The sequence below is a fragment of the Protomyctophum parallelum genome, assembly GCF_964188405.1.
Source record: "Protomyctophum parallelum genome assembly, chromosome: 22".
Taxonomy (NCBI): Eukaryota; Metazoa; Chordata; class Actinopteri; order Myctophiformes; family Myctophidae; genus Protomyctophum; species Protomyctophum parallelum.
In genome coordinates this window covers 10,666,986-10,679,779 of record NC_139714.1, presented here as the reverse complement: position 1 = coordinate 10,679,779, position 12,794 = coordinate 10,666,986, and the positions used below count along the sequence as shown (strand labels likewise).

The 12,794-nt window shown below is 44.1% G+C and overlaps 1 protein-coding gene across 2 annotated transcripts in view; it reads right to left on the bottom strand.

The window, feature by feature from the left end:
* large1 (LARGE xylosyl- and glucuronyltransferase 1) overlaps positions 1-12,794 on the bottom strand; it is a 126,584-nt gene that overhangs the window by 33,586 nt on the left and 80,204 nt on the right. For both annotated transcript variants that reach the window (XM_083757863.1, XM_083757864.1), the window contains exons 7-8: positions 8,472-8,576; positions 177-289 (exon numbers count right to left, since the gene is read on the bottom strand). In XM_083757863.1, the coding sequence (XP_083613989.1) occupies positions 177-289; positions 8,472-8,576 (218 nt within the window). The remainder of the gene's footprint in view (positions 1-176; positions 290-8,471; positions 8,577-12,794) is intronic.

Here is a 12,794-nt window from a genome sequence, read left to right as displayed (position 1 = left end):
TACAGCAAGGGAAGTAGGAGGTCGTCATAACATTGCATGTTGACCATGTATTCACCACATGCATCATGGCTCCCGAGTATGTACCACTGATCAAAGTGTTTGTGTATGTCCGTGTGTGTGTGTGTGTGTGTGTGTGTGTGTGTGTGTGTGTGTGTGTGTGTGTGTGTGTGTGTTACCTGGTCGGCCAGCGAGGTAGACAGCATGCTCATTAGCTCTCTCTCTGCAGTCAGCCTCCACATCTGTTCCCATCTGAGCTTCCGTAGACGGTCCAGGAGAAGCAATATCACACCTGCAAGACGAGCACACACACGAGCACACACATACGCGCACACACACACACACACACACACACACTTGTGAGGACATCATCATTTTAGGATTGCAATGAAAATAGCTGGGACACACACACACACACACACACACACATAATAAATTCACTCAACACAGTGTTTGAGATTTGAGATTGATGGCCTTCCCACACATGATATATGAACGATAAAGCCATCATCATCATCTGTTTAGTAAAAACGCCGGGACAACGCTCCACACGTCCCAAATTCTTCTCCCTTCTGGTTCCAAAACTGTGGAATGCACTTCCCATTGCAGTCAGAACTGCAGCATCACTCCCAATCTTCCGCCGTAGTCTGAAAACCCACCTTTTCAGACTCCATCATGGCCCATAGCACTTATCCTACCACCTTAGATAGCATTTCTGTAGACTTAGATAGCATTTGATACAGACTTATAGCATGTTATGTAGACAGCACTATAATTGCATTGTATATAGTCATAGCACGCCATAGTACATATGTATAGCATAGTAGTATAGATATATAGTTTATATGTACAGTATAGTCTCATAATATAGATATTCCACTGTTACTTTCTTAGCTTACGCATGTTTCATGATAAATGCTTTTTTGTGATGTATTCCCATGCTTTTTGTTCTTGCTTAATGTAAGTCGCTCTGGATTAAGAGCGTCTGCTAAATGCCTAAATTGTAAATTGTAAATGGTTTAGCACTCACAAAAGTAAATGACACCAATAGTCCCCTCAACAGTCACTTTACATCTTCCCATCTTTAGTAGGAGTTTTGTCTATTCAGCAACTGCTCCACTAATCAAACTGCCTCGCTGATACGTTGTGTTGAACAGACTGTGAAACGGAATATCCCTATGGGAAAAGATTACTAGTACTATTACTATTATTATTTTAGTAAAAGCAGGTCCTATCTGGCAACCCTCTGGATACAGAGGTGATAGCAATGCAACTCTGTGTTTGTATAACACTGTAAGGCTGCAGGCAGTTGTGGTACTCCGATTGCAAGGAACAGTCCTGTGTTCAAAATGTGACTTGAGCTAGAGTACAAAAGTATTGGCGACAACATGGACTTCATGGGGTGTGTAACTCCTTTAACCCATTCTGACCTGAGATCAGATTCACACGAGGTTTCCACTGGACACACACACTGGTCTGATGAACCCATTCTGACCTGAGATCAGATTCTAAAAAATGTCAGTCGTTCTTCGATTTTTCAAAAATAGCAGACCTACAAGCTCGTATCGCGCCACTCGGTGGCGCGATATGAGCTTGTAGATCTGCTATTTTTCAATAGCTAAAGCATAACATGATGCCGACACCAAAATGGGTGCCCGGTCAGAATGGGTTAAGGCTTTCTAAACAAAAATTGCATATGCCTAACAAATGTGGACGGAGGGGAAATAATATGACATTTCTGATAATGTCATCTAGCTCTTTTTACACAGATGAATAAAAAACGATTCCAATTATTATGCAAAAAAAAAATGCAACTAGCTCAAAAATAATTGCGATCAGGCAATTATGCAATCATGCTGACAGGCCTAGGCTCTGGTAGAGAGAAGACAAGAAAAGTGATTGAAATGTAGGATATTTGGCTAATGGGGAGTATATACGCCTGCTTCTCTCGGTACATTTTGTTCCCTGCCGAAAGGAAAACAGACTGCACTTGTGGGCCTAACAAAATAACTCCTATTGGCTGCCGGAAATAAAAGCAATGGGCCAATTTTCAGAAGGGGAGACACAGGGTGAACACTTTTTTTCAACTGGGAACAAACAAACCATCTTTCACTCCCCACTGTGCTCCCATCTGGCTGGCTGGAAAGCCAGCTACTGTAGAACTGGCTGAGTAGAGCCCTCTTGTTAGATTGCCGTGCTATGCAATGCATTAGCAATAAAAACCTCCTCAGACTCTTGGGGGGGCATAAAATGTCGCTCCATCTCGAAAAGACGGTCCCTGTGGATTCACGGCATGGGAACTTTTATGGCCACCGGAAAACCCGGGCCTTTAACCCATTCTGAACGGGCACCCATTTTGGTGTCAGCATCATGTTATGCTTTAGCTATTTAAAAATAGCAGATCTACAAGCTCATATCGCGCCACCGAGTGGCGCGATACGAGCTTGTAGTTATGCTATTTTTGAAAAATCGAAGAGCGACTTTTAGATTTTTAGAATCTGATCTCAGGGCAGAATGGGTTCATCAGACCAGTGTGTGTCCGGCGGAAACCTCGTGTGAATCTGATCTCAGGTCAGAATGGGTTAATATAGGTTTGTTTGAGGAGAGGGGCCGTTATGCCACCCTGGGTGGCCACATTGAACGGCTTAGCGCTTCCCTATAAATCCATCCATTGTGAAATTCAGAGGGCTAAGCCTCTCGCATCCAGAAGAAGGAAAAGCACATCGTATTTGGGGGTTATGGTCACTAATACTCTATATACCCTACCATCTGCGTCTACCATTAGAGGTCCAATAAGACGAGCCGGTTTAAAAATCTGCTTGGATTCGATGGCGCGTGTGATCATGATGCAATCAAAATCCATTTCCCGATCAGCAGTGCTTTCTCTGAAGGTGCACTTTTACATTTCGTTTTTTTTTTTTGCACTTTCAACTTTTAAAGGGACACTTCACCCTTTTTATGTTAATGACGTTTAGAAGCTTTAGATCACTTTCCCTGGGGGTATTTATGTGTGTAATATGTGGTTTTAGTTATTTTAGATTGTAGCAGTGAGCCTGTTGTCTCTGATGTCATGGACACTGGTCTCACTACCTTCCTGGACTACAATTCCCATAATTCTTTGGTGCACTGCTCCTCCTTGCGGATAGGGGGAGAGCTGTCTTACTGAGACAACATGTAGTCCAGGAAGGAAGTGAGCCCAGTGTCCATGACATCAGAGACAACAGGCTCACTGCTACAATCTAAAATATCTAAAACCACATATTACACACACAAAGATCTCCAGGAAAGTGTTCTAAAGCTTCTAAACGTCATTAACATATATTTTTTTGCAAAAAGGGTGAAGTGTCCCTTTAACAAGGCTGCGTGTGTACCCAGCACATCTCATCAATGCTGACTCATAACACCCTCTTTCTTCCACGGGATGAGAAATGATGCCCGCTGTGTGCTGCGAAGTCCGTAGACACAAAACAAAGAAAGACATTTTTAAGCTTTCCCATGAGGGAATACGCAAAAAATGCAAAACATTATTCATGTAGAGTCGTTTGCAAATGAGTGTATGGCAGCAGTCATGGGGGCAACGTCACAATATTTCTGGACAAATCATCTTTTTTATTTATTTATATTCTTTTTCCCTTGCCTAAACACAAACATACATAATTAAACAACCTGCATGTCAGTGTGGGGTCCAGGAACCCCCCAGTGGCCCTTGAGTGTGTTAAATGATTCATGGTTATAACTATAGAGTACTAGACCCTTGAGAACGCTGTAGAAATGGAACCAATGTACACACTCAGAGGTAACTTAACCCATTCTGACCAGGCACCCATTTTGGTGTTAGCGTCATGTTATGCTTTAGCTATTGAAAAATAGCAGATCTACAAGCTCATAGCGCGCCACCGAGTGGCGCGATACGAGCTTGTAGGTCTGCTATTTTTGAAAAATCGAAGACACTTTTAGAATCTGATCTCAGGTCAGCATGGGTTAATAATGAAACTGTCAGGATGTAATAGACATTTTTAGAATCTGATCTCAGGTCAGAATGGGTTAAAACAGATTGTGGGTCCCAGAGATTACAATAATTAAACATTAAATGGAGGTTTGAGGCCTAATGCATATAAAAAACAGGGGGTCCTTGAGGTTAAAACGCCGTTGGCCGTTGCCACTGGTTGGTTCTCAATGCTCTGGTGTCCTTGAGTGGATTCCAGGGGGTCCACGGCAAAATGACCCTTATGGGTCTGTAACTCAGAGTTTACTGCACGACCTGTAAGAGTCCGTTCGGCTCCGTTTGTAGCTTGTACACACTCAAGAGGCAAATGAACACTGAAGATTTCACAATGTAGAGGCACAGAAATAAATCTAATGGAGGTTTGTGGCATACGATAAGGCATATCAAACTGGGGGTCCTTGAAATTAAACAAGCTTATTTAGTGAAAACAAACTGTTCCAAACTGACCCTTTGCCCAAGCAAAGCACCCATCAGCGTAAAAACAAACAAGTCTTGATAAAGCACCGTCACTGGAAACATGGACGTCCCCCTCTCATTATGTGGAATGCGCATCGCGTCACAGAACTGGCTCTAACCAAGAGCACAATAGGCCCTGCGGTAAGCCCCGCCCGCTCGCTCAGCTGCCTCGATACCGTTGTTAAGCAGGACAAACATCAGCGAACCTCTATTGAGGACCGTGTTATGTCGGCGTTTTTCCGAAGAGGAATAGAAGCATTCACATCAACAACATTCATACTATAATAACGCCATGGTGAAACGTTGCTGTTGGGCGTCCTGCAACAGTGCTTCATAGGCACCCAGAACGTTTGGGGCATTTCTTTTTATTCCTTTCCCGTGGGTGCGCACAATGTTTACATTCTAGAGGAGGAAGCGGCGGTGGCGTCACTCGTTCACCCTCCCTGCTACTATCATACTAGTATTAACGTCAACCTTTACTAAACAATGGTTAAATCAATCGTCTAATAAACAACAAACAACTTACCGTGGAGCAAATGGTGTGCTTTGTAACTTTCTAGTTGCTTGTGTTGGACGGCAGCCACATAACTGTCTTCAACCACAGGCTCCAGTCACGTCCCCTCCCACTGCGGTTCAGAAAAAAAAGAACGCTGCTTACCCCCTTCTGCATGCAAAAAGTGAAGGTCCGCTAATGGTCTAAACTATTTTCTTTGCCGTTCCTAAATTCAAAATAGTTTAGACCATTAGCGGACCTTTTTGGATACAATGTGCAGAAAATGGTAAGCAGCGTTCTTTTTCTGAACCGCAGTGGGAGGGAACGTGACTGGAGGCTGGAGACCAACACAAGCAACTGAGCGACGTGAGCGTGGAGATTAGAAAGTTACAAAGCACACCATTTGCTCCAAGGTAAGTTGTTAGTTGTTTATTAGACGATTGATTTAAACATTGTTTAGTAAAAGTTGACGTTAATAGTATGATTTAGTAGCAGGGAGGGTGAATGAGTGACCGCCGCCTCCACCTCCAGAATGTAAACATTGACATGTGCATGATGTGCGCACCCACGGGGAAAGGAATAAAAAGAAATGCCCCAAACGTTCTGGGTACTTATTAAGCACTGTTGCAGGACGCCCAACAGCAACGTTTCACCATGGCGTTATTATAGTATGAATGTTGTTGATGTGAATGCTTCTATTCCTCTTCGGAAAAACGCCGACATAACACGGTCCTCAATGGAGGTTCGCTGATGTTTGTCCTGCTTAACAACGGTATCGAGGCAGCTGAGCGAGCGGGCGGGGCTTACCGCAGGGCCTATTGAATAACAACAAATGTGGATTAAAACTGTATGCTATGATATTCTATGATGGTGTATATTATGGTGTATACTGTACTACAAACAATATTTTAAAGGTGATGGATCTCCTGTAAAGTACATTTCTTGATTTCTGACTTTCTATTTGACCCCAACCTGTCATGTTTGGTAACACACTACTCTGCACGCAAGTGTATGCAGAGTCTGAATCCACGGTCAGATGGATTAATATTCTGCATGATAGTGTAATTAACAAAGAGGTTAAATTGACCAGGTCCATGGAGACAGCAGTTCAAAGTGGGTGGAACATTATGACTGGAAAAGACAACCCAGCCCCTTTTCCTAAGGAGGGGGGTCTGCTGTGAGCCCCCAAAGCAGGACAAAGACTGTGGCCATCTTTTTCTCTCTCTCTTGTCTTGGTGACCGTTTGTCTGAACACTACGTGCCTAGAGGAAACCCCCACTAGACCCTGCCTGGAGTTGCAATCCTGCCCATGTTGGCCTGCAGCCGAGTCAGGCCTGCCGATGCTCTGACCCGCTATGGCTGTCGTCCTCTTTCAACTGCAATCACCACGCAACCTTCTACAACCCTGTGAGATGCCACTCACAGGAGACGGTGGACTGACCGGGAAAGCCATGCTCCAGCCTGACAACTCCCTGCTCTGCTACTCTCTCTGCGGCCATGTCACCAGTCTGCCAACGACCTACTCCGAATCTCCTGCCGTCTCTCCTGTGCGTGCTGTCGGCACGCCCCGGTCCACAGTGGCAATCTGGCTGTGGAAGATGGAAGGCTGGGGGGGAAAGCAGTTTCTCCCCTCTGGCTAGAACAGGCCACTGCCTTCAAAACACTGGGTTACCCCTGGGGGTACACAGTTTGGGGTCAGGGGACACTGCTCAACCCATGAGCAAAACCGACGCCACATGCCGACAGCCTCTGATACCCGGCGAAAAGGTTGTATGAAACTGAACATGAAGTTATGGCACACAACGAATGGGGACATGAATGTGTTGGTTCGTGCCTCTGGGCGGACATTCTGTCTCTCCTCAGCTCATCACTACAGCTTATCCATAAGCCACGGTTAGCCTACCCGGCCAAGATCTGTTTATTCTCTTTCGCCACATGATATCCTAAACTAAAGTTTACCTTATTTTACTAACACTTTAGCCTAGCCACTTTAGCCGGTGGGCGTACTAAAATCATTTTGTTAGAATTTTATTTCAAAACTGATGTTTCTCACTTAATTCTAACTCAAAAGAGGATTTCGATGAGATCATCAGAGATATGATCATGCCTTTGATGACAGGCCTTGCCTGTCCGTAAACGCATTAATTGACACTTACTATGACCAAAAGTACCACTTAAACCTGGTTCATTCTATCCATGTTTTACATTTGTTTATTTTTAATAAATTGATGATTTTAATTAAGAAGTGGTTGTTTATGTTTATGGTCGATACAGTATTGGAATATTTATTGCAAGTCTGTCCCAAGAACTCATGTTACATTACAGTGACGTGAGCGATATAATTATTATATTGTAATATTTGAATAAGCCAAAATTCATAAATTATGAATATGGATATTTGAAATATTACGTCCTGTTTAGCCCTTGCCCAATCCTAGGATATGGTTGCGAAATACTACACTTCTTCTTGTCTGGCTGGTTTTCTCCATGTACCTGTATTGAAGCCCCTGCCCATAGTTTACTCCATGTACCTGTATTGAAGCCCCTGCCCATAGTTTTCTCCATGTACCTGTATTGAAGCCCCTGCCCATAGTTTTCTCCATGTACCTGTATTGAAGCCCCTGCCCATAGTTTTCTCCATGTACCTGTATTGAAGCCCCTGCCCATAGTTTTCTCCATGTGTCTGTATTGAAGCCCCTGCCCATAGTTTACACCATGTACCTGTATTGAAGCCCCTGCCCATAGTTTTCTCCATGTACCTGTATTGAAGCCCCTGCCCATAGTTTTCTCCATGTACCTGTATTGAAGCCCCTGCCCATAGTTTTCTCCATGTACCTGTATTGAAGCCCCTGCCCATAGTTTTCTCCATGTACCTGTATTGAAGCCCCTGCCCATAGTTTTCTCCATGTACCTGTATTGAAGCCCCTGCCCATAGTTTTCTCCATGTACCTGTATTGAAGCCCCTGCCCATAGTTTTCTCCATGTACCTGTATTGAAGCCCCTGCCCATAGTTTTCTCCATGTACCTGTATTGAAGCCCCTGCCCATAGTTTTCTCCATGTACCTGTATTGAAGCCCCTGCCCATAGTTTTCTCCATGTACCTGTATAGAAGCCCCTGCCCATAGTTTTCTCCATGTACCTGTATTGAAGCCCCTGCCCATAGTTTTCTCCATGTACCTGTATTGAAGCCCCTGCCCATAGTTTTCTCCATGTACCTTTATTGAAGCCCCTGCCCATAGTTTTCTCCATGTACCTGTATTGAAGCCCCTGCCCATAGTTTTCTCCATGTACCTGTATTGAAGCCCCTGCCCATAGTTTACTCCATGTACCTGTATTGAAGCCCCTGCCCATAGTTTTCTCCATGTACCTGTATTGAAGCCCCTGCCCATAGTTTACTCCATGTACCTGTATTGAAGCCCCTGCCCATAGTTTTCTCCATGTACCTGTATTGAAGCCCCTGCCCATAGTTTTCTCCATGTACCTGTATTGAAGCCCCTGCCCATAGTTTACTCCATGTACCTGTATTGAAGCCCCTGCCCAGCGCGGGCCAGGGTCGATGATTCTTCCACAGGTTTCCCAGGTACCAGTCACTTTGGTTCTCCACCAGGCCCAGCACCTGCTGACCTGAACACAGCAAAGCAGAACACAATGATTACTGCCCGTCACAGAATAGACTCTGGAACTGCCATAATTTTTTCAGCAATGGAAGGACAGAGTTCTCAATTTGATTCAAGGCTTTAATAAGGAACAAACACGTTTCGACATGCCACATCGTCTTAAGAATATAATAAGGTGCAAGCAAGCCGACAAACACTAACATTCATACACACCACGTCTTTCTTAAGTTGATAATAAGGTGGAAGCAAAATATACAAACGCTTTGACGTTTCGAAACGTTAGCCTTTGTGTCCGTTTGCAGTTGCACCGTGACCTTATTAACCCATTCTGTCCGGGCACCCATTTTGGTGTCAGCATCATGTTATGCTTTAGCTATTGAAAAATAGCAGATCTACAAGCTCATATCGCGCCACCGAGTGGCGCGATACGAGCTTGTAGGTCTGCTATTTTTGAAAAATCGAAGAGCGACTGACATTTCTAGAATCTGATCTCAGGTCAGAATGGGTCAATCAGACCAGTGTGTGTCCAGTGGAAACCTTTCCACGAATCTGATCTCAGGTCAGAATGGGTTAAATCCTTGCACAGTCTGGAGGAGACACGTCGAAACGTCTGCCTTTGTCTGTCTGTTTCCACCTTATTGAAGCCTTGAACCAAATTCAGTGTTCTGGTTTGTTCGTCATTCAGAAGTGTCACACAGAATAGTGTGTCCTTTCTGAGAGCACAGACCTCTGTGGCAAATGCAAGAGACCCCGTCAATGAGAATATAAGTTATACTGCCCACACATACAAAACTGTTGCTGTGTGCGAAAAAAAACCCCCAAAAAAACAAAACATTTAGGACACTACCTCGTCCCGGGCGGCGGTCACCTTAAATGTCATTGTGTGGTGTGACATATCGATATTAGCATCCTTCTTTCAGCTTAATGCATGATGTGTATAGGATTTGCGATAGTGACCTTCAGTTGTACCCTACTATGCATTATGCGGCCATACAATGAGTCCACGACATAGGGTAGAATGATTACCACTAAACATTCCACCACCATTACAAAATAACGTGTCCACTATATAGTCTCCATCCATCCATCTTCAACCGCATATCCACAGTCGGGTCGTGGGGGCAACAGCTCCACCAGAGAGCTCCAGACTTCCCTCTCCAGATGCAACATTTGTGCATGTTGTGTGCCTGGTGTTATGCATTTATCTTGCTAATTACATATAGTAGGAGCGATTTGCTACATCTGCAACATTCTTAGAGAGCTCGCTTTTCAAAGGTTTTGGCAAACTGTAAATAGTGAAAGATCCCGAGGAGACTGCAAGGCAAGTTTCTGCTGTGTAGACAGAGGCAGGGTCGTATGAGGGCTCAGCAGCAGCCATTTCTGGGTCAACTAGTTTAACACAGCACCGGGAGGAACATAATATCTTCATGAGGTGAACATTTACGCACAATTCAACTGCAAGTCACAAGCCCAGAGCGCTTTAACTGCCGCCCCTCGGTAACCGGACTGTCACTCCACTCTCGTTGGTGGAGCTGAGAGAAATGCTGCAAATTAAATGTAATAAGCCCTCGGTGTGGACTTAAGCAGATGGAGTGAATTGTACAGTTCTGAGCGGGTAGACGCCAACATACAAAGCAGAAAGGCAAAAGAGCTAAAGGAGGGGCACATGTAAATCACCATTGGTCGCTGGCCGTGGGGAGTTTTTGGGGGGCGAAGGATTACATGAGGCGGAGATAAAGGTCACGAAGAGATGGCCATTAGGAGGAGGAGATGGGAGCTGCGACAGAGAGAAGGGGTGTGATGTCGACAGCCTTTATGAAGGCTCTAAGGAAGATTAATGCCAGCTTATTGGAGCCGGCAGTGGAGAACAAGTGGCCCTTTAGACACCTTGGAAAACAAAGCCCACCGCTCCGCTCTGGAGATGATCACTGTGTGAGCCAATCTAAATCAGGTCGCCAAAACACACCCAGTTCCGCTTAATGGGAGATGCTTTAAAAGGTGGTTTTACTTGACTTGTGTCAATTAAACCTAATTAAATCTAAGTGGCAATAAGAACAACATTTTAAGTGGCAGAAAGAACAAAGTTAGAATTAAGAGTCCCTTCTATTGGCAAATGACTATTTATTTGTACGCTTCCCACAGCCAAAACCTTTTGTTTTGGCATGCATAATGAGATAAAACAGGATAGCAACTGAACTGAGGGTACGATTCCCGACTGTAAAGACTATGGAGTGTCTTCAAATCCCTGTCAATGCCCGCGTTTCTTTTTAAGCTGGACAGCCATGACAGGTGAGGGAGAAAGATAAAACAAAAATCAATACTGTTGTACTCGACGCCTAGACAAAGAGACGGAGAAAAACCCCGTTTTTTAGACAAACATCGTAATCAGGATATCCCATTTCAAAGAAACAGGATAACCAACACAAACACAAAACGTGCTTCTTCAGAACCGCTCCAAACCTTCCAGGCCAGTCACCTACCGTGGCTTTTTTTCCTTAGCTCACATTGCAATGTTTAGTAGCTATTGATCTGGAGATCGCTGGCTGGCTGGCTATCTGGCTTGTCAGCCAACTACCGGATTAAAGCCAATAGCTAGCTATTTATAGATTAGAAGTCTGGACAGAATGCATTAGATTCATTGCAGTGTGATGCAAGCAGTGCACTGCGATGCCTTCAGACAGTGGACCCCATGCGATCCATACTCTTATCAGCAGACGTATACGAGCAGCTACGGGGGGGGGGGAAACTTATCGCATCTTAATTAAATTAGCCGTGGAAAGATAGATGGAAATCTCTCCATCAATCCAGAGATTTATTTTCTTTTTTTTACTGCACATCCACGGCCAGCCAACACTGGCTGCCGTGGATGGTACCTGAGAGTCCCAAGGTCACGCTGCAATAATCCTCCATGTTCATTTCAACTCGGAGAGCCGTGTAAATGGAACTAAAAACGGTCAATTTGGTTCCATTTGTACACTCTCAAGATTTAACCCATTCTGACCTGAGATCAGATTCATACGAGGTTTCCGCCGGACAAACACTGGGTCTGATTAACCCATCCTGACCTGAGATCAGATTCTAAAAATGTCAAGTCGTTCTTCGATTTTTCAAAAATAGCAGACCTACAAGCTTGTAGATCTGCTGTTTTTAAATAGCTAAAGCATAACATGATGCTGACACCAAAATGGGTTCCCGTTCAGAATGGGTAAAGCTGCGATCCATAACTTTTTATGACCTTCCCCCGCACAAGGTACCACATTTCTAAGAGGCTTATATAATATATCCCGCTTAGCCACGGGATATATTTTTTTTATGAGCTTCAGACAGGGCTACTTGTCCTGTAGGTGTCCCGACATCGGGGTCTACAAACATGTCTCAATGGGAGAGTAGGGAGATCACCGCAGACAACTGCACATATAGGTGTATCATCAGCATACCCTACCATACAGATGTACTGTGTATACTCTACTGGTAGGTATAATGTAGGTATTTCATATCAACATACGTACATACGATGATGGCACACTGAATCAAAACTCATCTGGCTCGCAGAGCAGAGCCAGATGAGTTTGCATGGCTAGCCGTTTGCACGGGACATTTCCGGTCGTAGTGGCCAAATCTGGCATGGAAAAAATATATTAATTTCAATTGAATATCTTAGTTACAATGACATTGAGTTTGCATGTGTTTTGTTTTAAGGGGTAACCCTTGTGTAATCACAATATTACACTCAAGGGTGTGCTTCGGGGAAAAAACGCTTCTCCATCATTTGATGAATGAAAAAGGAATTGATTATTGAATAATCACTGAAAAGATAATTGATAATTGCAGCTTTAGTGTTGACAGTACGAGGACACATGCCATTTGCTTTGTGTACATTTCAATCCATTTTTTTTTCTTCTGTAAAAAAATAAATACATAAAAAGATACCAGCGATGCAAAGCCCAACATCTATTTTGCAATTTATGAGCCTGTCATGGTGTACAGTCACGTCAACTTTTACCCATTTAGCAGCCCTCCATTGTCAACAGCCTGCAAAACTGTGGAAATTCATTATTTTCGGACCGCTTAACAGGTGCACGTCACGCCCCGTCACGCTAGCTGTGCTAAACCCAGATGGATGGGGACCACGTCGTACGTGTGTGCATGTATCTCATGATGATGTGTCCTTGGGACACCAAAAGTGATCAGCTAAAAAGCATTACTGTCACCAAATGTTTGATCT